The sequence below is a fragment of the Theropithecus gelada genome, chromosome 8, assembly GCF_003255815.1.
Source record: "Theropithecus gelada isolate Dixy chromosome 8, Tgel_1.0, whole genome shotgun sequence".
In the NCBI taxonomy this organism is placed as follows: domain Eukaryota; kingdom Metazoa; phylum Chordata; class Mammalia; order Primates; family Cercopithecidae; genus Theropithecus; species Theropithecus gelada.
Genome location: NC_037676.1, coordinates 122,660,275 through 122,687,541, shown reverse-complemented (window position 1 = coordinate 122,687,541; position 27,267 = coordinate 122,660,275). Strand labels below are relative to the sequence as shown.

Sequence of the window (27,267 nt, the reverse complement as noted above, 5' to 3'; positions counted from 1 at the left end):
CACTTACTCAATTTGGCTTCTTCTGTCTTTGTTTTCATCTTTCCATGAATTAAACTGAGTGCAAATGAGCCATTGATCTGGTTGGCTGAGTGAATCAATGTGGCTTTACATCTTCTATTGCCATTACCTTGTAACAAGAGATAATAGCTTGAACACTCTCCTTTCACTTCAACATCTGGAACTAAACAAAAACAGTTATCTTGTTAAGTATGTGAAAATTCAGCACACAACACAACAGAATCATACATTTGATCCACAGGATATAATAAAATTTTTATGTTATTTTAAAACAAGCTATTCATACATTCAGGGCTAGTAGTCGTTCATTTAATTCAGAAGGCTGTTAAGGCAAAAAATCATAACAAACAATTACAAAGCATAAATCTTTTATGTGTACTCATTCTTTAACTTTTGATATGGCTTATCAGAGTTCTATAGTATATTTCTTAAATAACCACATCAATAATGTTTACAGCTTCCATTTCTTCAAAGGGGAATAAACTGACTCCTACAAACACACACAACTTAATTGATGGAAGCAGAAGGGTACAGCTATACTCGGGAGTAGCTTTTTGCTTCTTGCAGTGGGCATCCATAATGTATTTTACAGAGCGAATGGAGAGCATTCATTAATCTGGCATGCCAGTTATGTGAAGGTCAGTTAAGACAGCATCTAGTATATTTTAAAAGCAAATCAAGTGAGGATTATAGTGAAGGTTGAAGAAAAACTGTGAAGCCTTCAAGATTAAAAATAGAAGTAGAATCTTTTTTTGTTGAAGATGGTGAGTTGGACATAAACATTTATATTCACTATCTCCTGAAATTCCACTAAATGAGAATAAAGAAATCTTAAAAATAGCATAAATCTACAAAAAATTAATATCTGGAAGAGACAACAACTAAAATTTGAAAGCAGAAAAGTATATGAACAACTGGTAACAAACTTCAATCTCTCCGCTGCTAAGGAAGCTGAGAAAAACAGCAGAGAAAGCCCCAAAGCAGCACAATTTATACATGCATCCTCAAGAGGTCTGGAATTGTGACCCCAGATGGCTCTGGAAGCAAAACAAAGCTGGAATAGGAACAGAGTTTGAAAGTCAACTTGAGAAACAGGCCTCCTGATCCCTTATTCTATTCAGGCAAATGACTGTCAGAAGATTAGAGGTTTATTCTCCGAATAGGGTAAAACGAAGTGTCTTCGGCTTGAGATACATAATGCAGAGTTAAGGGCTGATTATCAGGGAATAAAAGTGAATGCTTACCTCTTTAAAAAGTTATCTATGTCTCTATTTCCCTTAAGTTTATTTTAGGGGCTATCAGGATGGCAGGGTGAGAAAGTCTGTGGACCCACTCCCCAGCAATACAAGCACAACTGGTGAAATGATCCTAAGGGTATATACCAAATTAAGAAACATTTATTCAGGAAAATATACTAAGATTAGGGTTGGGAAGAAGCAGGTTGGACAGATTGGAGCATCTATCCATTGAGTTGGGAATGGATTGGGAAGAAGCAGGTTGTGGCTTAGTATTTAAGAGTCCACAGGACTTCAGTTGCAGCCTGCTTCTCTCCACCCATTCCCAAAGCAGATGAACAGAAACTCCAATCAAAGTGGCTGTGGCCAAAAAGATGGGTCTTCCTCTTCCCTCGCTTCCAATAAAGGGTTACAGCATCTCATGGGAAGGAGCAGGCTGCCAGCAATTTCTCATCCCCTCATTCTGAGTTGAAAAGACTAAATTCCTGATGCGTATGATGAGAATTTGGGGACTTCTTTCTCCACCTAGCTCCTGCTCAGAAGGTAGAGGTTCTACCCCAGGATAGCAAAGCTGAGAAAATAGGGACCCAAATGTCCTCACCTCGGCGCATTCACAGGGAAGTTTCTACACTGGGAGAGGTATATAAAGAAGACCAGAAGCTACATGCTGGCCCAGCTACCAAAGTAGTGGCTCAGAGATTTTGCCCAGGGGAAGAGACCTCAAAACAGAAGGCCCTAAACTCTACCCAAAGAAACTGACTTCATCTGACTCAGATTGCAGTAAGTTGGAGCCTAAAGGGGGTCTCAAAAACTATGGAGACTTGGTAATAAGCAAATAAAAGGAGGCTGGTAGTTCACCTAATTAAGAGAAACAAGCAAAAGATCTCGTTCATTAGAGAGAACGGGGGAATGAGACAGCTAAGAAGCGTCATCTTGGTGTCAGAATTCAAATAGAAGAATGCCCACAAAAATGAATCAAATTTAAATGGATGTGGAACAATTTAAGCCCCAATGCATTGTCAAAAACAATAAAGCAATTAGTGAAGATGGCAATTAGTGAAGTATAAAGCAGCTACATGTGACAGCAAATGAGGCAGACAAAGAAGGTATCAGGGAAAGGGAAAGTGAGTCAGGCAGAGACCACTGGATGCCCAGGGTGAATCTGGCCACGCTGAAGGCTGCACCCTCTGAAGAGTGACACCAAAGTCAAACAGACTTCATTAAAATTCATACTATAAGCAATACAAGCCCAACTCATACAACAAATAAATATACAAACAACAAGAAAACAAACCTAATAAGGGGGGAGAGAAATTATTAACCAACAACTACAATATATTACCTAAATTGTCATCTTTATCAAGAAATTATGAGACATGCAAAGAAACAGAAGGTGTAATACCTACAGAAGGGGAAAAGCAAGTGATATAAAATACTTGTGAGAGGTCCCAGAAGTTAAATATAACAAAGACTTCAAAGCAAACATTACAAATATGTTCAAAGAACTAAAGGAAACCACATGAAAGGCATGATGACAGTCTCATCTAATAGAGAATATAGATGAAAAGATATAAAATAAAAACCCAATGGAAACACTGGAGTGGAAAAGCACAATAAACTTAAAAGGGCTGAAATCATTAGTCCTTTTAGACACTAATAATTCAGAGAAATCTGTGAAATTAACAAATATGTGGAAATTAAACAACACACCAACAAATAACCAGTGGGTCAAATATGAAATCATAATGGAAATTTAAAAATACTCTAAGATAAACAAAAGATACAAAGTTTATCAAATACAGCTGAAGTAGTGTTAAAGATCTCAATCAATAACCTAACCTTCTACCTTAAGACACCGAAAAAAGAGGAAGCCCAGCAACTCCACTCCACTCCTAGATTTATACCAAAAATGATTTTAAGCCTGTACCTGTATATTCAGAGCAGCATTATTCGTAATAGCCTAAAAGTGTCAACATTCCAAATGTCCATCAACTGATGTGTGGATAAAATGTGGTATATCTAAGTGATGAAATATTATTCAGCAATAAAGAGGATGATGTACTGGCATATGCTACAGCATGTACAGCATGGATGAACTTTGAAAACATTATACTAAGTCCAAGAAGCCAGTCATTAAAAACTAGATATTATATGATTACACTTCTATGATATGTCCCAAACAGTCAAATCTATACAGACCAAAATAGATACATGGTTGCTTAGGGGTAGGGGGAGGAATGGGTGGTGGAAATGCGCAATGATTGCTAATGCGTATGGGGTTTCTTTCCAGGGAGATTAAAATGCCCTAAACTTGATTGTGGTGATAGTGGCACAATTCTGTGATTATATTTTAAAAGTCACTGAATTGTAAACTTTAAAAGGGTAAAATGTATGGTATGCATTATATCTCAGTAAAACTGTATTTTTAAAAATTATCTTAGGAATGTAAAGTTCTGCTTACAAAAAGAAAGTTCTTGACAGTACTTCAGTTCTTTAGAGACAGCCACACAGCATGTAAAAGATCCTTTTATATAGTATACAGAATGTCATATATACACATATATACATCCCAAAATACTAAGAAAGTACTGTAATTTTATTACAATAGCTACAGTTTATTTCAGAGATAGGAAGATACTGTGGGTCATAGTCTATTCCCTAAAACAATGATGAAGTAACAAAAACAATTTTTACAATCAGATTGCTAGAGTGACATTAATTCTGTTCATAAACTGTAGTTTTACAACATGAATTTAAATAAAGGTTATTAGAAAAGAAAAACACTTGTTGTTACCAGTTTTATTTGAAATTAAGGTTTGCCAAAAGATACAGTGACCTTAATTCATTTACCATTTTAGCTACTTGCTGATTCGACTTATATATATCTCTTCTATCTATGACATTCTTTCCACATTTATTTTAAATCTCACCACCTTTATTTGCATTTTAATCACTGAAGTTTGTAATTACAATAATCTTATTTTCCTCAAAAGAAAAATATTTACTGTAAAGAATTCTCCTAGCCATAATGACTCTGCAGTCATTTAAAAAATGTTGCTCCAGATTTGGCAGGTGTTAATTGAAGACTTATTAAATAACTTTTATGTAAATACCACAGAGAGTAACAGATTTACAATTAGCATAGTTATTCTAGCCTCATCACTCTTCCTAAATAAGGGAAAATGATTACTAAAAAAAAGTCTGTCTATTTTCAACTGCTATGTTTATTTACATTATCATTTGATAAGGTGTTGGCTTGTATGCCCCTTCTCCACCAAAAGCATACATATATTTTGGATAATACTATACAGATAAAATGGGAGAAGCAGAAACTACCAAGTGTCTATTAGTTGCATCAAAGTTTACAGATAACACATAAACCACAATAAAGTCTTATGTCTTTATTAGTATTAGCAAAAAAAATTCTTATATAATAAAAATCAAGTTATATTCTTTGTCAATAAGTTTCTTAGTGGTTCTTAAAACCCTGTAACACTCATTTTTAACGGTTAATATGAAAACAAAATTATAATAATCTAAAGGATAAATAATATTCCACATAATAGAAGGAAAAAAAATATCCCAGGACTACGGGGGAAACAGGATATTCTGGGTAAGTGAATATTCTGACTTACTGATAGTTATTATATATGTTCATAAAGAAATGGCAAAATAATATAACCAATTATTTTAATAATCATTCCAAAAATGAAATAATAAAACAAAATCTAGTTTCCAATGTAGGCATCTTAGGAGGCTACACTCTTTTCAACAATGAGATCGCTGTTTAACTCAAGACTCAACTTTTGAAACAGCCCTTAGTGCCAGGTAGGGAGGCACAAGAAAAAAAAATCAATCTAAGTACTTTATATTCATAAAGTATCTTCAAAAATGTATTTCCTAGCCTGATACCCCACCGTATTCATCAGACTAAGCTTTGAACAATTTAGCATAAAACTAGGCTGCCACTGATATTGTTCAAGAAAATGACTGTGGTTCAATTTTTTAAAAAATCTAAAATAGTTTAAAAAATGACAGTACTGGCCGGGCGTGGTGGCTCACACCTGTAATCCCAGCACTTTGGGAGGCTGAAGTGGGTGGATCATGAGGTCAGGAGATCAAGACTATCCTGGCTAACACGGTGAAACCCCATCTCTACTAAAAATACAAAAAATTAGCGGGGCGTGGTGGCACACGCCTGTAATCTTAGCTACTCAGGAGGCTGAGGCAGGAGAATCGCTTGAATCCAGGAGGTGAAGGTTGCAATGAGCTGAGATCCGGCTACTGCATTCCAGCCTGGGGAACAAAGCAAGACTCCGTCTCAAAAAAAGAAAAAGAAGAAAAAAAAAGGATAGTACTGTTGAGTAGGTGTATAACTCACTACTGTGAAAATTATAAAAACACAGGATTTATAAATTCCACCATGACTATTTTAAACAATTAAGTAATATTAGGGTCATAAACTATATACATTTCCTCTTAATTACAATATTAAAAAATACACAATTTGAAAGCTACAATGACTAGAGAAGCCACTCAGAAGATATTTCCAGATCTTATTCATTATGAACAGCAATGATTTCTTTGTTGTTTCACAGACACAGAAGCATATAAGATTGGAGAGAATAACAAAAAGCTACTGCAGAATTTAGAAAGAGTGTACCTTCCATTACCAATTTGATTCAAACAAGTTTGAGATACAGTAAGCAAGTAGTAGTATCCTCATTTTCTAGATAAGGAATTAAAAGGCCTAAAGCAGTGATTCTTAAATTTTTTCTGCTTCAAAGCATCGAAAGGATTCTTCAGTAACAGCGATGTCACCTAGTGTTGGGGAAAGCACCACCTAGGGCAGAGGTTCTCAATCTTGGATACACATTTGAACCACTAAGGATGCTCTAACAAACCACTGATACCCTAGGTCCACCCCAGAGATTTGGGTTGAATTATTTTCAGGTGGAGCTCAGCTTGACCTTTTTAAATAACTGTCAAGGTGATTCTAATTTACAGCTGGTGTTAAGAATCATTGAACTAGAGAGAGAAACAAAAACTCTGCATTTAGACTGAAGGACCTAAATGATTCTTAGAAAAAAAGTGATTCTTTAAATAACTTTAAATAACTGTCAAAATGATTCTAATTTGTAGCTGGTGTTAAGAATCATTACGCTAGAGAGATAAATAAAACTCTGCATTTAGGTTGAAGGACCTAAATGATTCTTACAAAAAGTGATCCTTACAAAAAATAAAAAGCTTTAATAGTGTACAATTACATAGGTATTTACATATGTACATATATTAAGGTCTAACTTTAACAAATTTCGGGAAATGTAAACAACTTTGCATCCACTATGAACCAGTTTTGAGAAACTTCTATCACACTTTTGCAGTCAATCTCCCTTCTATCCATGGCCTCAGACAACCATTGATCTGCTTTGTCTCCTGCCTTTTATAGAAATTTCATACATATAATCTTACAATAAATAATCTAACCTTGTCTGACTTTATTTATAAACTTAGCACTATGTTTTTCAGGTACACCCCAAACTTTTCATGCCTTCTCATTCCTCTGTATTCCACTATATGCAAAAAAAAAAGATCTCTTCACCAGATGATAGATATTTGCATAGTTTCCAAGTGTTGGCTATTACGAATAATGCTTTTATAAACACTTGCATATAAGCCTTTGTGTAAACAGAATGTTCTCATTTCTCCTGGGTAAATATCTAGGAATGAAAGGGCTGGGTTGTACAGTCAAGTGCAAGTTTAACTAACAAACTGGTTTCCTTACTAGCTGTGCTATATTGTACATCCCCAGCAACAATGTGTGAGATGTGCAGTTTCTCCACATCCTCATCAACATTTGATAGTCACTGTTTTCGATTACAGCTGTCCTAGTGAGTGTGTTGTAGAATCACATTTTGGTTGTAATTTGCATCTCCCAAAAGACTAATGATGTCGGGCATCTTTTCATGGAGTTTACTAGTCATTCATGTATCTTCTTTGGTGAAATGTCTATTCAAGCATTTCACTCATTTATTAATTGGGTTGTTTTATTATATATAAAATTGTGAGAATTTTTCAAATATATCTGTCCATTGTCAGATATATGATTGGAAATATTTTCTCTACGTAGCTTGTTTTTAAATGTTCTAATAGTGTTTATCAAAAAGTAAGCATCTGAATCTTGGTGAATTCTACTCTATAGATTTGTTTTCTTTTTCTAATTTATAGATTTGTTATCTTACAAAAGTTTTATAATTTTAGCTCTTGAATTTAGTTATATGACCCATTTTGAGCTAATTTTCATTTAAAGTAAAATTAAAGGCTAAATACATATATACACACATAATTTTTACATATGGATATCCAATTCTTCCAGCAGTGTGTTGAGACTATCCTGTTGCCATTGGCATCTGACTCTATTCTGTTCCATGGATCTATGTATTCTTAGCCCAATACCACAATGTCTTGATAACTGTGGCTTTATAATAAGTCATGAAATCAGGTAGCTAAGTTCTCAAATGTTGTTTTTACTTTTCAAAATTGTTCTGGTCATTTTAGGTGCTTTGCAATTCCATATAAACTTAGGATCAGTTTGTCAATTTCTTTTATTTCTTTTTTTTTTTTTTTTTGAGATGGAGTCTCGCTCTGTCACCTGTGCTGGAGTGCAGTGGCATGATCTCGGCTCACTGCAACCTCTGCCTCCTGGGTTCAAACGATTCCCCTGCCTCAGCCTCCAGAGCAGCTGGGATTACAGGCGCCTGCCACCACGCCCAGCTAATTTTTGTATATATATATATATTTTGTAGAGACGGGGTTTCGCCATGTTGGCCAGGCTGGTCTCGAACTTCTGCAGTTTGTCAATTTCTACAGAAAGTCCTGCTGGAACTTCGATAGGCATTGGGTTGAATTTGGAGTTCTATCTTAATAATACTGAGTTTTCCAAACTCTAAATATGGTATATATCTCCATTTACTTATATCTTCTTTAATTACTCTCAGTAATGCTTTGGGGTTTTCAGTGTACACGTCTTATACTTCTTTTGGTAGGCATATTCTTCAATATTTTATTCATTAATTTCTGGTTAATTTTTTCCTTCTACTCACTTAAGTCTTCTTGCTTACTGAGGTTGATGGTTAAATTGATTGTCGATCTTTCTTCCATGCTAAGATAAGCATTTCAGATATTCTTAGTACTGCTTTAGCTGTGTTCCATACATTTTGTTTTGTTTTTACTTTCATTCACTTAAAACTATTTTCTAATTTCCTTTTTGATTTTTTCTTTGATCTATAGGTTATTTGGAAGTGTGTTAATTTCCAAATAGTTAAGAGATCTCTCAGGTTTCTTTCTGTTGTCAATTTCTAACTTAATTCCATTGAAATTGAAGGATATTGTGTATATTATTTCTATCCTTTTAAATTTGCTGAGATTCATTTAATGGGGAGCATGTATATGGGTCTGTCCTGAAGCATGTTTCATATGTGCTTGAAAAGAATGAGTATAAAGTTAAGTGTACAATAAAGGTTGGTAGTCAAGTTAGTTGAAAGGTTTACCACTGTATTGCTAGCACAGTAACGCCTTGCACACATCAGGCACAAAAAAAAATTGTGGACTAAAAGAATACTTTGTCGGCTGGGCGCGGTGGCTCATGCCCGTAATCCCAGCACTTTGGGAGGCCGAGGCAGGCGGATCACGAGGTCAGGAGATCAAGACCATCCTGGCTAACACGGTGAAACCCCATCTCCACTAAAAATACAAAAAAAAAAAAAAAAAAATTAGCCGGGCATGGTGGCGGGCACCTGTAGTCCCAGTTACTCAGGAGGCTGCGGCAGGAGAATGGCGTGAACCCGGAAGGCGGAGATTGCAGTGAGCCGAGATCGCGCCACCACACTCCAGCCTGTGTGACAGAGCGAGACTCTATCTCAAAAAACAAAAACGAAAACAAAAAAAAAACTTTGTCTCTGTCACTAAAATTTCTTTCAAAATCCTTATCAGTCCTTTATTTCTCAAGATGAAATTTATAGGTCACTTGCACTGTGCTATTTTAGCCTTACCTGTTTCAGCCCACTGTTTTTTATTTTGAGTTTAGATTCAGGAGGTACATATGCAGGTTTTCCATAACGGTATATTGCGTGATGTCGAGATTTGCACTTCTATTAATCCCATCACCCAGTGAACACAGCATGCAACTTCTCTCCTTTGGAGTCCCCAGTGTCTACTGTTTCTGTATTTATATTTGTGTATATCCAGGGTTAGCCTCCATTTGTGAGAACATGTGATATTTGGTTTTCCGTTTCTGTGATAATTCCTTCAGGATAATGGCCTCCAGCTGTATCCTTGGTGTTGCAAAGGACATGGTTCCACAGTATTCCATGGTGTACATGTACTACATTTCTTATGGCTGCACAGTATCCCATGGTGTATATGTACCATCTTTTTATAGCTGCATAGTAGTCCATGGTGTTTATGTATCATTTTTATGGCTGCATAGTATCTCATAGCATACATGTACCATCTTTTTTATGGCTGTGTAGTATTCCTGGTATATATGTACCACATTTTCTTTATCCAATCCTCTGTTGATGTCAGCCCACTATTTTGAAACATTTTCACCATGGTGATTTGAATGTGAAAAAGGCACATGCTTCATTATTTCAACACATTTTATCAGTCATTAGTCTAGTCCCTCTAAAAATATTTTTATTAGAAGAATTGTTAGTCAACAAAACAATCAGATATGATTTTCTCCAAGAGTACCTTTAACACATTTCTTTTCAAAAGAATTCCAATTTTTAAAAATGAGGCAATATTCAAGTATAGACTTCTAAAATTATCAAACATCTAGAATTATAAAATTGTGAGATACTATTATTCTGCTACATGAGAATAAATTATTTCCACAAACATCAAGACATAAAATTGAAAAGACTAAGTTTTTTTTTAAAATTAAAGTTCTGGGATACACGTACAGAATGTGCAGGTTTGTTACATAGATATACAGGTGCCATGGTGGTTTGCTGCACCCATCAACCCGTCATCTAAATTAGGTATTTCTCCTAATGCTATCCCTCTCCTAGTCCCCCATCCCCTGACAGGCCCCAGTGTGTGATGTTCCCCTCCCTGTGTCCATGTGTTCTCATTGTTCAACTCCCACTTAAGAGTGAGAACATGCAGTGTTTGATTTTCTGTTCTTGTGTTAGTTTGCTGAGAATGATGGTTTCCAGCTTCATCCATGTCCCTGCAAAGGACATGAACTCATTCTTTTTTATGGCTGCATAGTATTCCATGATGTATATGTGCCACATTTTCTTTATCAAGTCTATCATTGAAGGGCATTTGGGTTGGTTCCAAGTCTTTGCTATTGCAAATACTGCCACAATAAACATATATGTGCATGTGTCTTTATAGTAGAATGATTTATAATCCTTTGGGTATATGCCCAGTAATGGGGTTGCTGGGTCAAATGGTATTTCTGGTTCTAGATCCTTAAGGAATTGCCACACTGTCTTCCACAATGGTTGAACTAATTTACACTCCCAGCAGTGTATAAGTGTTCCTATTTCTCCACATCCTCTCCAGCATCTGTTGTTTCCTGACTTTTCAATGATCATCATTCTAACTGGCGCGGGATGGTATCTCATTGTGGTTTTGATTTGCATTTCTCTAATGACCAGTGATGATGAGCTTTTTTTCATATGTTTATTGACTGCATAAATGTCTTTTTTTGAGAGGTGTCTGTTCATATCCTTTGCCCACTTTTTGATCGGGTTGTTTGCTTTTTTCTTGCAAATTTGTTTAAGTTCCTGGTAGATTCTGGATTTTAGCTCTTTGTCACATGGATAGATTGCAAAATTTTTCTCCCATTCTGCAGGTTCCCTGTTCACTCTGATGATAGTTTCTTTGCTGTGCAGAAGCTCTTTAGTTTAATTAGATCCCATTTGTCAATTTTGGCTTTTGTTGTCATTGCTTTTGGTGTCTTATCATGAAGTCTTTGCACATGCCTATGTCCTGAATGGAATTGCCTAGGTTTTCTTCTAGGGTTTTTATGGTTTTAGGTCTTATGTGTAAGTCTTTAATCCATCTTGAGTTAATTTTTGTATAAGGTGTAAGGAAGGGGTCCAGTTTCAGCTATCTGCATATGGCTAGCCAGTTTTCCTAGCACCATTTAGTAAATAGGGAATCCTTTCCCCATTGTTTGTTTTTGTCAGGTTTGTCAAAGATTAGATGGTTGTAGATGTGTGGCATTATTTCTGAGGCCTCCGTTCTGTTCCATTGGTCTATATATCTGTTTTGGTACCAGCACCATGCTGTTTTGGTTACTGTAGTCTTGTAGTATAGTTTGAAGTCAGGTAGCGTGATGCCTCCAGCTTTGTTCTTTTTGCTTAGGATTGTCTTGGCTATACGAGCTCTTTTTTGGTTCCATATGAAATTTAAAGTAGTTTTTTCTAATTCTGTGAAGAAAGTCAGTGGTAGCTTGATGGGGATAGCATTGAATCTATAAATTACTTTGGGCAGTAAGGCCATTTTCATGGTACTGATCCCACCTATCTATGAGCATGAAATGTTTTTCTATTTGTTTGTGTCCTCTCTTACTTCCTTGAGCAGTGCTTTGTAGTTCTCCTTGAAGAGGTCCTTCACATCCTTTGTAAGCTGGATTCCTAGGTATTTTATTCTCTTTGTAGCAATTGTGAGTTCACTCATGATTTGGTTCTCTGTTTGTCTATTATTGGTGTATAGGAATGCTTGTGATTTTTGCACACTGATTTTGTATCCTGAGACTTTGCTGAAGTTGTTTATCAGCTTAAGGAGATTTTGGGCTTAGACGATGGAGTTTTCTAAATAAACAATCATGTCATCTGCAAACAGACAATTTGACTTCCTCTCTTCCTATGTGAATACCGTTTAATTTCTTTCTCTTGCCTGATTACCTTGGCCAGAACTTCCAATACTATGTTGAATAGGAGTGGTAAGAGAGGGCATCCTTGTCTTGTGCCAGTTTTCAAAGGGAATCCTTCCAGGTTTTGCCAATTCAGTATGATACTGGCTATGGGTTTGTCATAAATAGCTCTTATTATTTTGAGATACGTTCCATCAATACCTAGCTTATTGAGAGTTTTAGCATGAAGGGGTGTTTATTGAAGGCCAAAAAGACCAAGTTTAAAAAATTATTTTCAATGAAAGTATACATTATGTGACAAAACAAATCATGCATGGCCTTTAGATACATTCAAAATTAGGTAGAAATTCTAATTTCACCCTGTGACATTAGATAAGGTTCTTGGTTTCCTTGATTGCCTTATTTTTCTCAATTGTAATATAAAGGATTTTTTAAAAACCTACTTCTCAATATTGTTTTGAGAATTAAAGATAATGAATCCACAGCGTATGGCACATAGTAGGCCTTCAATATTGGGAGATAAAATTTTTTATTACTTATCTATGATTTGTTTAGGTTGCACATGATCATTCAATTTTTTGACAACTTCATAAAATATCTCTGTAAACATGGTGAGCCAGCCATTTTTCACTGTTCATCTGTCTTCTCAATAAGGTTTACATACAGACATTTTTCTTTTGAAATGTAATATGGTTGACTTAATTGCATTTGTTTGTACAATGCTTTTGCATTTTTCCTGTATCATAGTAATTTCTGGGTATTTTATTGAATACCAATTTTAAAAGGCATTCATTTGCTATTATAATTAAACCATACTTCAAATTGGGCATTGTTTGTCCGTTTTAGTTCACTCTATGAAACTGCTGATACAAAACAATTTTTGACATACAAAAACAACATATGGTTCAAATTAATACATATATATTTTTTATTTCATCAAAGGATGAAACTGATAAAAATAGGAGCACAAATTTTGGTTCATACTACATGGATGGAGTCCATTCAAAGTCTTTCTTTAATTGTCTGGAGAGCAGTTATTACTACCTAGAAATATATACTTCACTCATTATTTAACAAACACTTTTGAGTAACTGTTAAGTGTCAGGCAGAAACACATTTAGTACTTTAGACAGCATGAGTATTAAGGTAAAAAGATAAAGCTAGGAAGATGAATAAGAGGTCAGGAGAAGAGTCTGTTTGCAACATTAGATGGGCTGGCAAAAAAGGTCCTAAAAGAGAAAAATGATTTTGGAGTAAACACCTGAAAAAATTAGGAACTAGTCATATGGCTATCTGGGGGAAAAACTAAACCTGTTACCTCCACCATAAAATAAGCTCCATTAGGGCAAGGATTTTGTTCTATTTACTGCTGGTCCAGCATGTAAAACAGTGCTTAATATATTGTAAATGCTCGATAGAAATACCTGTTGAAAAAGCGGATACTTAATGCATATACAAATATGTTTAAATGCTCAATACACACAAAGTTGTTTTTATCATTAATAATAGTATAACTATTGCATACCTTGCTTTTTTCATTCAGTATGTCTTGGGGATTTTTCCTAGTCAGTGACTACTAAATACAATGTTATAATAACTTCTGAATACCTATTTTCTGTAGTACAGTGTAAATTCCATTAGAGGAAGACTCAAGTCTATCTCATGGATCAGTAATCCCAAGATAACTGTACCATGCCTGATACACAATATCTGCTGTATATTCAAATAAATGAATAAAAAGTATAACTCACTAGATGCATGAATGAATAATAAAGTCACAAAGGAATAAAATCAAGGAATACTTTCAGGAAACAGTACAAAGTTAGAATGAAGACTCTGGAACATATGTGGCAACAACAGACAACAGTTGGGCATAATTCAGAAGACTGGAGAAACAGAGTCATGGTGTAGGAGAATGATCTGAGAGTTGCTATATGATTTGGGATAGTGAGAAAGGGTATTGTTAGTGATGCTAGGAAGGGATAGGAAGTTTGCCAGGTGTGAGTTATTGAAGCTTTTACATTAGCTAAAACTCAGCTTCTCTATTTTTACAAAAAAAAATTCCGTTAATGGGTAAGAATTTCTCCTACAGAGAGGATTATGGGTAGAAGAGAACTGAATAATCAACTGTCCAGTTTGATTTTATTTCTACTTCTAAGATTTTTTAAAAAATACTGTAAAGTGTCAGCTTAATCAGCCCTTAATGATAAAGTCTAATCAGTAATCAACAATCTGGCTTCAAAGATTATGTGATCTGTGTCTTATTATTATTCACAAGTTACCAATATTAATGCTCAAATTTCAAGAAGAGATAATTTTAAAAAATCAAATTAAGCCACAAGGTATCTTCTTAAAATTACAATGGAAATCATGCCAAAAAAACCCCACACCTAAGTTAAGAGTAAATTACCTTAAAATCAGAAGTTCCAACGTAATGGTTGTTTGAAGTTGGAGAAAGTTACAAGAGGAAAAATAAATAATGAATGGGCTGCCAGAATATACTCAAGTTTATTGAGATGTTAATATTATGATTAACTGACTGCATATGTCTACATATGTTTAATCAATTTTGGACATATGTAAAGCTGAGAAATGGATCAGTATTATTCCATGATTATATGTAGAATAAGTGAAATTGACTATATTGCCACTCAGAAAATCTATTTCTGATTGTTTTAGCAAGTGCCAAAATTACCAAATACATATTTGTTCCCTGTGAGATGAGAATGGTTAAAAGCTGCACTTATTCATGTATTAGTATGGTGCCGTAAGTTACAGTAATAATGTCTCCTCCTACAGGAAACTTTTCTTGAACTCTTAAGGCTATGTTAGGTCATACACTCTGGAAGTACCTTTCATTTTGCCTTCACAATGTTGGCTAAACAGACTTATAATTATTTTCCCAGGTACATTCCTCACTTGAGTATAAATTTCACAAAGAAAAAGACCATGAATCTACTTCCTCAAGTGTAAAAACCCAGTTTGATGCTCCTTTATTTCCCACACTTTGCACCATGCTCTTTATCAATGGTATTTTAATGCTGATGTTAACGATAACTTGCTAGGGTCTTCCAAAGATCATTTACCATATCATTTCCTAACTTTCCCTCCACTTTCACCTTACATGCAGGTACAATTTGCCCTCTACATCTATGGGTTTCACACTGTGGATTCAACCAACCACGAATTGAAAATATTCCAGAAAAAAATTTAAAAATAACAAATTACTAACAGAGAATATAAATTTTAAAAACCATATAGTATAACAAGTATTTACATAGCATTTACATTGTATCAGGCATTATAAGTAATCTAGAGATGATTTAAAGTATACAGGAGAATGTGCACAGGTTATATGCAACTATTACTCCATTTTATATGAGGGGTTTGAGCATCTAGGAATTTTGTTATCCACAGGGGTCCTGGAACCAATTCCCAGTGGATACTGAGGGATGACTGTATTTCTGAAGACTCTATCCTTGGCTCTCTTCTCTAGCCATGTTCTTTATGTGTTGTTGTTTTCAACCATTCCTAACTAACATTCTACATTCCTAACTAGCAGGCACCTATGGTAGACTTTTTACATTGGTGGCTTCCTATTATTCACATCTTTAGATAGGTACTTCCTCCTTGAATTTGGACTATTCTTGTAACTAGCTCTAAATAACAGAATGTAACAGAAGTAAGACTGGGCTAGTCCTGGGATTAAGCCTTAAAAAGTCTTGGTAGTTTCAAGTTCTATATGTTTGTCCCGAGCCACCATGGAAAAACTCCAGCTAACTTGCAGGAGAGATCATGTGACAAGACCATGTGGCAAGGAAAAGGCTCTGAGACTAAATGGAGACAGAAAACCAGCCAGCTCCACTGAACCCAGCCTCCAAATGATTTGCAAGTTCAAAACACCCACATCAATGACCTCTGGTGAAATCAGTAGATGCTGAGGGCAGCTCAGACTGCAAAACTATAAGCAAATAAAGTGTTTGCTCTTTCAAGCCACTAAGTTTTGGGGTGGCTTATTACACAATAGATAAAACTGCTGGAAAACTCAAAATCCAAATATCCAGCCCTGACTATTATCTAGAGATCTGTACCTAAAATTCAAACTCTACATTTAAATTTCCACAGATATCTTACCTACATTTGCAATTCAACATCTGCTAAAATAGAATTCAGTATCTCTCCTGTTTCTTACATGGAAAAATAGAAAATCTATACTGTATAAGCTACTGATTTTAAAATTGTATTCCTCAAAATTCAAGGGCCCTGTAGAGTATTCCTACAGATTTCTTCATAATAGTTCTGGTACACATGTCTCAATTACAGTTCTTAGTCCCATCACATTATGGGTCACAAAAACTATAAGCTAAAAAAAAGTAAAAAAATTTTGTTCAATTTAAAAAACACACATCAAAGCCAAAGTATGATGGAACACATTTCACCAATGTGACTTTGGGAAAGTAATTTTAGCATTCTAAGCCACAATCACCTCATGAAATACTAGGGTTTAGACTTAATCTCTGATTTTATAACAGAAATTTTCATTTGGATAAAGACATCTTGAACATACTAGAGGAACCGAGTGGGAACACAGAGTAGTGGTAAAGAGCACAAGAGCACAGGTTCAAACCCTTGGAGAAATGACAGCCATAGGTTCTGCCAACTAATAGCTTTGTCACTTCTCTAAGCTTTAATTCCTTCATCTGTAAAATGAGGATAAAGATAGGTATACGGGGTTATTACAAAAATTAAATGAATCAGTATATCTAAAATAGAATATTTGGAATATTGTGTAAGATACAGTTAAACTGTTAAATAAAAATCCTTAGGTCAGGCACGGTGGCCCACGCCTGTAATCCTAGCACTTTGGGAGGCGGAGGCGGGCGGATCACTTGAGGTCAGGAGTTTGAGACTTGCCTGGCCAACATGGTGAAACCCCATCTCGACTAAAAATACAAAAATTAGCCAGGCGTGGTGGTGGGTGCCTGTAATCCCATCTACTTGGGAGGCTGAAGCAGGAGAATCATTTGAACCCAGGAGGTTGAGGTTGCAATGAACCAAGATCGTGCCACCACACTCTAGCCTGGGTGGCAAATTGAGACTCTATCTCTAAATAAATAAACAAATAACTTCTACTAATTTCTTCAAAAAATTATCACAGGTTTTTTTTTTTAATGTACCATATAATAAATGAACCGCTCTTTTCACATATTTGATTCCTGAAACATCTCTAAAAAAACCCATGTTCAATATAATTAGCTATCTAATGAACCAAGAGTTCTGCCTTTAGATCACTAGCATTTTAAATGAATATGGTTAGAGATATTTTATGTTACAGTAGGTTGCAATTAAAAATCTGAAAATGATGTAGACTCCTGGTAATCAATAGCTATAATATGAAATACTATTTTCTCATATAGAAATGTTATCTTCACTTCAAATTTGATACATACATTAACTAGGCTGCATCATTAAAACAACTGAAACATGTAATACTCACCACTGATTGTTTTAGGCTTTTTAGCTATATATTCCTTCCATTTTCTTGAACTGAGTTGGTTGGGAGGTGGAATAAGTATGTTACTAATGGTACATGGCAATACAAAAAGAGCACCAACCTGGATAAAACAGATCATATTTTCATTGGTTGCACACTGAGATTCACTCTTGAATAGTGCCAAGTGACAATTTTCCACTCATATTTCACCAATTTAACATGCATTTAGTAATGCCCTCTCCCAATAACTCTACTATAAAAACTAAAAAGTAAGAACAATGGCCCACCCTCTGTCAAAACAAAACAAAACAAAAGCTAAAATGCAGACAAACAAAAACAGTAAAGGCATTCAATGCTACAGGCTTCCCTTTTCCACTGAGGTATACATCTCTGAAAAATTCACAATATTTGTTTCAAGTTCAGGTTGTGGATATAATTTATTTGTCTATATACAAAACAGTGTAAGGCTGAGCTCTAGCACTAAAATATTTTGTTATATTTAACCATCATCTTATAACTTTTTGACTAGATGGATTATTGTTCTAGTTTCAAAATTAAAATACATTTGCAGGCAATTTAGAAACTTTGTTCCTGGAAATCAGAGATTTAATGCTAATAGGTACAAACTGAGGAGAAGACAATGAATTATATGGTAGAAAACATACAGCAACTTCTGACTGATTTATGAGCAAACTCAGCTTATTCATCTTTGTATTGCCAGGGCTGGGGATACAGATGCTTATTAAATATTGGTTCAACAAAATCACCATAATATATTTAGGTAAACTCTCAGTTTATTAAGGGCTGAATAAAACAAACCACAATTCTGAAAGTTATATTTTTCCAGTTAATTCAGAAATGCAGCTACATCAATTAGCACATGTCAGTAAAAGGTATTTCATTTTAAAACTCTGGGAAAATTTAGGCAAAGCATTTGCCAAAGATCTTAGAGCTAGTGCAAAATCACTTTTAATTGTCCTATATTGATGGACTGGTTACATGAAATATGTGATCACTAATATTTTAATATTTTGTTGCTATTTATTATTTTTACTTATGCATTCTTAATTCACAGATATAAAAATAAATATTAAAGTTGGTGCAAACTAATTGTGGTTTTTGCATTGTTGAAATTTGCCGTTTGATATTGGAATATGTTCTTAAATAAATGTGGTTATGTTATACATCATTTTAACGAGCATTTCTCACTTTATATTTTCTTGTTAATAACTTATTACTTGCTGTTTATGTTTATTTTAGACTATGGAAATGATGTTAGACAAAAAACAAATGTGAGTAATTTTCTTATTCGAGTTCAAAATGGGTCAAAAAGCAGTGGAGACAACTTGCAACATCAACGCATCTGGCCCAGGAACTGCTAATGAACATGCAGTACAGTGGAGGTTCAAAAAGTTGTGCAAAGGAGACGAGAGCCTTGAAGATGAGTGGTATAGTGGCTGGCCATAGGAAGCAGACAACAACCAATTGAGAGCAATGATTGAAGCTGATCCTCTTACAACTACACAAGAAGTTGCAGAAGAACTCACCGCTGACCATTCGGCATTTGAAGCAAATTAGAAAGCTCAGTAAGACCAGGCATGGTGGCTCATACCTGTAATCTCAGCACTTTGGGAGGCCGAGGTGGGTGGATCACCTGAGGTCAGGAGTTCGAGACCACCCTGGCCAATATGGTGTAACCCTGTCTCTACAAAAGATACAAAAATTAGCCAGGCATGGTGGCACATGCCTGTAGTCCCAGAAACTTGGGAGACTGAGGCAGGAGAATTGCTTGAACCCAAGAGGCAGAGATTGCAGTGAGCCCAGACTGAGCCATGACACTCCAGCCTAGGCAACAAAGTGAGACTCTATCTCAAAAACAAAACAAAACAAACAAATAAATAAATAAACCCCCAAAAGCTCAATAAGTAGGTGCCTCATGAGCTGAGCAAAAACTTTAAAAATCGTTGTTTTGAAGCATCGTCTTCCCTTATTCTATGCAACAACGAACCATTTCTCGATCAGATTGTGTGACGAAAAGTGGGTGATGACCAGCCTCATGACTGGACCAAGAAGAAGCTCCAAAGCACTTCCCAAAGCCAAACTTGCACTAAAAAAAAGATCATAGTCACTGTTTCCTGGTCTGCTGCCATTCTGATCCATGACAGCTTTCTGAATCCTGGTGAAATCATTACATCTGAGAATTATGCCCAGCAAATCAATGAGATGCACCAAAAACTGCAACACCTATAGCCGGCATTGGTCAACAGAAACGGCCCAAGTCTTCTCCATGACAACACCCAACCACATGTCACATAACCAATGCTTCAAAAGTTGAATGAACTGGGCTACAAGTTTTGCCTCATCCATCATATTCACCTGACCTCTCAACAACTGACTGCCACTTCCTCAAGCATCTCAACAACTTTTTGCAGGGAAAATGCTTCCACAGGCAAGGCAGGATGCAGAAAATGCTTTCTAAGAGTTTGTAGAATTCCAAAGCATGGATTTTTATACTACAGGAATAAAAAAACTTAATTTTCATTGGCAAAAATGTGTTGATCGTAATGGTTTCTATTTTTATTCATAAAGATGTGTTTGAGCCTAGTTATAATGATTTAAAACTCATGGTCTGAAACCACAATTACTTTTACACCAACCTAATATGTTAGGAACAAAATAAGAAAGGTTAAAAGAAATATGCTTATTTTTCTTTATTATTATAGGCATAATCTTTTTAAAGTCAAATATATTTTATGTAGTTAAGAATTAGAAATTAAAAATAAAAGTATTTAGCAATAGAAAATAATCATTAAATCTAAAAAATATATCTAATTTTCTCGACATTAAATCCTAGTTCTTCTTTCTTGCATACATAAGACTCCATAGCACAAAAAATGTGACCAGACTGTATAGTTAAAAAGGTAGACAAGGCTGTAATGTGAGTATGCCAGACTGGGTCCCAGTTACAGCTTTCTCAACATTTTAGAGATGCTAATTGCAGTTAAATGCATTACTTACAGCCTAATATAAATGCAGTGGGACCATTAGCTGAAATGGCCACACTTCTGAGACAGCCTGATACTGACTAGACATTTGCTTCAAATATGAAAATAAGTATTTCTAAATCACATAAACTATAATTCCCTACAAAATAAATTTATCAGTTGTTTATAATGCATTCTTAATAAACTTAGGTGCTGATAACTTGCACCCATACACTAATCATTAGATAACTCTGAGATTTGAGGATGATCTGATCTGTTCAGGCTATCATTCTATCTCTAGAATATAAACGCCAAATAACAAGTCAAATCTGACTTTCAAAATCTTGATTTTTTTTTTTTTTTTTTTTGAGACAGTCTCACCCTGTTGCCCATGCTGGAGTGCAGTGGTGTGATCTCGGCTCACTGCAACCTCTGCCTCCCTGGTTCAAGCGACTCTCTCGCCTCAGCCTCCCAAGTAGGTACATGCCACCATGCCTGGCTAATATTTTCTATTGTTTTAGTAGAGACGGGGTTTCACCATGTTGCTCAGGCTGGTCTCGGACTCCTGACCTCAGGTGATCCACCCGCCTCAGTCTCCAAAGTGCTGGGATTACAGGCATGAGCCACTGCACCTGGCCTGAGTTTCAAAATCTTAAGATTAAGTCTTTTCAGTAGGTCCTTTCCAACAAGAGTCATTGTGGAAATCACGTTTCTAGCTTTGCAAATTCCTCTCTTCAAAGAAATATTTCCCAGCCAAAAGATTAGTGAACGTCGTAACTTCCTAACAATCCTATCTTGTCTTTTCCTAATCTAGCTTAATTATTAGTAAAATAAGCTTTACTCCAAGAAGCTTTTACTTACATTCTGGGGCTAACCATAGCTACATAGAGAGATAATTTGTTTAAGCTAAGATGCTGACTGAGGGTAATATAAAGCAATAGAACTTAAGCACCCTGAAAGTTTCCTGAGAAAGGGCCTGTCCACCTTATTCTATCCAATATTACAAATAGGCATCTGGCAGATACTAGCAGTAAAAACATTAAAAAAAAGAAAAAAATTAATTGTTTAATAAATGAAACCCAAGTTATTTATTTATTTATTTTTTGAGATGGAGTCTCGCTCTGTTGCCCAGGTTCGAGTGCAGTGGTGCGATCTTGGTTCATTGCAACCTCCACCTCTTGGATGCAAATGATTCTCCTGCCTCAGCCTCCCGTATAGCTCGGACTACAGGGAAGCGCCACCATGCCCAGCTAGTTTTTTGTATTTTTAGTAAAGATGGGGTTTCACCATATTGGCCAGGCTGGTCTCAAACTCCTGACCTCAGGTGATCCACCCACCTTGGCCTCCCAAAGTGCTGGGCTTACAGGCATGAGCCACCACACCCAGCTGAAACCCAAGTTATAAAACACTTCATTTCAAAGAACTGGTATGTAATTATATACTTTTTCAAAAACGTGAAAGATGACTGGGTGCAGTGGCTCAAGCCTGTAATCCCAGCACTTTGGGAGGCCGAGATGTGTGGGTCACTTGAGGTCAGGAGTTCAAGACCAGCCTGGCCAACACGATGAAACCCTGTCTCTACTAAATATACAAAAAAAACTTAGCCAAGCATGGTGGTGTATGCCTATAGTTCCAGCTATTTGAGTGGCTGAGCCAGGAGAATTGCTTGAACCCAGGAGGCAGAGGTTGCAGCGAGCCAAGATCACACCACTGCACTCCAGCCTGGGCAACAGAGTGAGACTCCGTCTAAAAAAAAAAGTAAAAAACAAATCGTAACTCAATGTATAAGAAAAATAAATTACTTCATATTTAGATTTGTCTTCTAAGTTACATAATATATGGCTTCAAAAATAATCCCTTTTGCTGCATTAAACTGGGAACATAGTTATAAAGTCTCTATTCCTTACTAATAAAGTATGTTCTAATATTTTACAGTCGTGGTTCAAGAAGAAAAAATGATAACCTAATACAACAAATTTAAAACAAAACAACTGAAAATACATCATTAAACATTAATAGTTCAGGGTGCTTCTAGAATTAGTGTTGCCTATCTTCAATAACTAGATGGACTAATGATTATGTTACACCTGTGGTAAACTATAGGTACAGATCTGATTTCGACTTGAAATAGTCTCTATACATTAGACAGGCATGGTGGCACATGCCTGTAATCCCAGCTACTTGGAAGGCTGAGGCAGGAGAATCACCTGAACCTGGGAGGCAGAGGTTGTGATGAGCTGAGCTCGCGCCATTGCTCTCCAGCCTGGGTGACAGCGTGAGACTCTGTCTTATTAAAAAAAAAAAAAAAAAAAAAAAAAGAGTCTCTATAAGATTTCTACAAATTTCTCTGTAAAATTTCTATAAATTTCACCATACCTTCAAATTACTTAGAGAATATCTAGTGTTTTGTACTTTTAAGGAAACTGTTTCACTTATGTGTGTCAACCATTTGGGCCACATAAACTTCAAAGACAATAAAAAATTATGTAGCAACCATCATTTACATCATAATTGGTAGTTTATAAAATACATCCAATTTGGTTTTCATTACAATTCTGAAACAGGTAACACGGGGATTATGATTTCCAGTTTGCAATATGAAAAGCTATAAGCCAGTGAGTGGGGCAGCTATGGCTTAAAGTCAAGCTTTCTAAAAACCATGCTCGGCCGGGCGCGGTGGCTCAAGCCTGTAATCCCAGCACTTTGGGAGGCCGAGACGGGTGGATCACGAGGTCAGGAGATCGAGACCATCCTGGCTAACACGGTGAAACTCCGTCTCTACTAAGAAATACAAAAAACTAGCCGGGCGAGGTGGCGGGCGCCTGTAGTCCCAGCTACTCGGGAGGCTGAGGCCGGAGAATGGCGTGAACCCGGGAGGCGGAGCTTGCAGTGAGCTGAGATCCGGCCACTGCACTCCAGCCTGGGCGACAGAGCGAGACTCCGTCTCAAAAAAAAAAAAAAAAAAAACCATGCTCTTCCATTGAAGACTTTCTACTATACCATCTATATTTCTTCCCTCCCTTATCTGACAATATAGATGAGATAATTAATGATAAATAATAATATTCTCAATCCATACAGTGAAGCAGCTCCAAAAGATTAGGTGACTGGACAGGGTTATATAGAGAGCTACTTAGCTACCTGGATTAAAATAGAAACAGGGTATTTTTTATTCTCAGTGCACTTAAAAAATATATACTAATTCATAAGATGTCTCTGCAAATAGTTCTGGAGAAATGTATGGCCTTATTAACCTCTATCTAAAGTAGGGTCTCTTGACTTATTCCCTATCTCAGGCTGTTTATTTCTTCATAATTCTTATTGTGTCTGCAGTTACTTATTTTCTGCTTGTCCCCTAAAATGTAAGTTCTACAAGTATAGAAGCGTCATCTGTACACTTCATTACTGGGTTCCCAAAATCTAGTATAGTACCTCACACACAGTAGAATATATGTTGGATAAATGATAAAAGATACATTTTAAAATTTCAAAATTCAGCAAATTAGTTATTTTTAGAGGATGAAAGCCAGGGTAATACTGGTAAAGGCCACTTCATCAAATAAATACTTTGATGCCCTATTCAAAGGACTATTAAATTTATAGAAAAAGAGGCTAGAAGTCAAAATCTTAAGTTAGTATATAGTCAAGTATACATCTTAAGGTCAAAATCATTTTTCCTTTACTATATCGATTTTCTATAGGAATTACAACCAAGACTTGATTATAGCACCATAGGGAAACTGCTATAATTATAAGAATCATTTTCTCCCTGCAGGATTATTTGCTAGTCTACTTGTTATTAAAACAATAAGAAAATGTTACGTAAGTACTGCCAATAAACATTGTGTGCATTAAAAATTGTTTTCCAAGAAACATAACAATTGAATAAATAACTAGAAAAAAAGCAAATTTTCATTTTTTCCTACTAAAAACTGAATTTGATTTTAAATAGATGATTCCACTTAAAATTATCTATATTGTAATTTTTTTAAAGTTAAAAATATACCAATTTTACATCATTATATATACAAAATAACTGTTAAAATAGTCATAAATCTCCTAAACATCATCAGAATTTAGAAAGAAAAACTGGAAACTCCCAAATGACAATTTAGTAAAATTTTAGCTTTTTCCACTTTCATCCCCTGCCCTACCATGAAGAAAAGAATGCAAGTATATGAATGTCTTCTCATCGAATTGAAATCGCATGTTGAAGAAGTAGGTTAACAATAACAATTACCAGTCATAAAGCTTATTTCTGAAAATCTCTCCTAAAAACAAAATGCCACTTATGTTTGCAGAGTACTTTTACAGTTATTATGAAAAGTCCAAAATATCTTAATATGAGTTAGGACCAAAATTATCCTATATTACAATAAAGAAACCAAGTCATTAAGCAAACAGATTAGTAACTTACATCCATTTTCTTACACATCCTTAAATGGCAAGTATAAAAACAAACAAACAAAAAACCCCCAAGAAACCCTCAATACCTTGCTACACAGAGAAGAAATCTGCTCCAACAGCAACACAGAATTCTGTTTGGTACTGTTTGTCAATCCTCTGTACTAAGGAGTTAAAGAAATGATGTAATGGTACCTGTGAAACAATGTACTCCTTAAAATAAGTTTCATTATTTCAATTCTTCCACAGTTGCTTAAATTCATTTATTAAAAAATTTAACTGTAGCCATTAACAATTACTCCCTTCCCTAAGGATAATTATTTTTCCAATTATTTGTTTAATTCTGAAAATTCCAAAAATTTGTTTAATTATTTGTTTAATTCCGGATTGACTGAGGCAGAGTGGTGTCCACTGAAATGCCCACTAAAATATATGATTGTATGGAAGTGAGAATTTGAAAATGAGGATGACAAAAGAATAGAAGGGAAGGTGCTGGTGTGAGAGGCCCTCAGAGAAGAAATGGCCAATATTTTGTGACTAATTAACTAATTGTTGAATTTTACCTTCATAACTTGCCCCTCTGTAATGGGAGATAAGCCTTGTTTAGCATCATTGTTTAAATGCTAAGAAACAGTGCTACTATAAACAGCATTACTATAAACCACAAGAACAAGAAATTTATAAAAACTGTAGCTTCTAAATAAAAATTCAAAAACACTAGGCTAGTGTTTCATTTCTTTTTATACAAAATGAAATACACCTAAGAACAGAACATTTTGTATAAAAAGAAATTGTATTTCTTTTTATTATATAATTATACAATACAAATTTCTTTTTATACAAAATGTTCTGTTCTTAGGTGTATTTCTAAACATTCTTATATATTTTTAAAAGAGAGTTTAAAATATGTTGAATATATTTGCAGATACATATGATACCATTTATATTTACTTAAATACATAAAATGATACATCAGCTGACTGATTCTTATGTTTCTTCATGGTGATGGCAGGAGAAATATTTAAACATTTTTTAAGTATATAAATTACTTGTTTTTTTTTCCCCACAGATTCCTAACATTTCTCCCTCCTCTCTACACCATATACCAGGAAGTCCTCTGCCTATTCTAAAAGCATAAATACAGTATTTAAGGGAAGATTTTTTTTTCCATGTTGTAGAACTTTTCTTAACATAATGGTAGCAAAAAGTATACTGAATATTATGTAAAAACACGGTCAAACATCTAAATGTTGGGTGGTACCATGAAAACAGTTTACAGTACACTTTGCAAACCTTTTTGATGCAGAAACTTTTTCCAAGTGACATTTTATCTGGAAACCCAATATTTAGGGCAGAAGAGGTGCTGCTCTGGTTGCAGTAGGAGGGGGCCAAGAGCCATGCCCACTCAACTTATCTTTCAATCCCATTATCCAGAGAACCGAGTCCTCAACTTTCCTTGGAAGATGGTTTGAAAACCACTGGTCTAAGGCAAGAATCTAATGTAAGATAAATATGTCAAATGGCTTCTGCCCAACAAGCTGCTAATAGATGAGGACAGAGAAAAGAAGGATTAATAATAGATTATATCTGAAAGTAACATCTACAGTTACACTGCCAGGTAGAATGCTGGCTAAATGGTTCTCAACAGTAATGTACAAAAGATAAAAATTTTTTAAAACTACCTATTATATCTTTTACTACAACGTACATTACCACTCCAACTACGCGAACCTGAACTCCTCTTCCTCTATGAAAATGGCTCATCTCATGTTATCTCAACTAGTGACACCAGTTTCAACATAGGGAATCAACTACACTCTCTGGCCTTCTCACTTTCTCGGCATGTAATAAATAAATCATGATATCGTGTTGATTTTACATCTTTAACACATCGTGTACTTTTCCTGGCTCTCCATTCCAAATGCCACTTGTTTAGTTCGAGCTTTGCTCAAGTTTCCAAAATCCTACCAGCATGATCTAAAATTTACTTCTCATTAAGCTACTGTCTAGCTTATAATCCTTGTATGATTCCTCATTATCTTTCGGATAGAATTTAACCCCAATCATGATATGTAAGGTCTTTTAGGACCTGATTAATCTGAAAAGCCTCTCCAATCTGATTACTTAGCAACTGCCCTCAACACCCCCAAACCAAAAAACGACTACTCTTTAGAGAGTCTAGACTACAAACAGTTTTCAGCTGGGTAAGGTTCTCCTATACCTTAGTAAATGTTATCT

At 35.4% G+C, this 27,267-nt stretch overlaps 1 protein-coding gene across 1 annotated transcript in view; it reads right to left on the bottom strand.

Annotated features, from left to right (window-relative positions):
• Positions 1 to 27,267, bottom strand: part of MTBP (MDM2 binding protein) — a 78,605-nt gene that overhangs the window by 35,016 nt on the left and 16,322 nt on the right. Inside the window, exons 10-12 of the mRNA XM_025393672.1 lie at positions 25,119 to 25,188; positions 17,645 to 17,762; positions 8 to 181 (exon numbers count right to left, since the gene is read on the bottom strand). Coding sequence (XP_025249457.1) covers positions 8 to 181; positions 17,645 to 17,762; positions 25,119 to 25,188 — 362 coding nt within the window. The remainder of the gene's footprint in view (positions 1 to 7; positions 182 to 17,644; positions 17,763 to 25,118; positions 25,189 to 27,267) is intronic.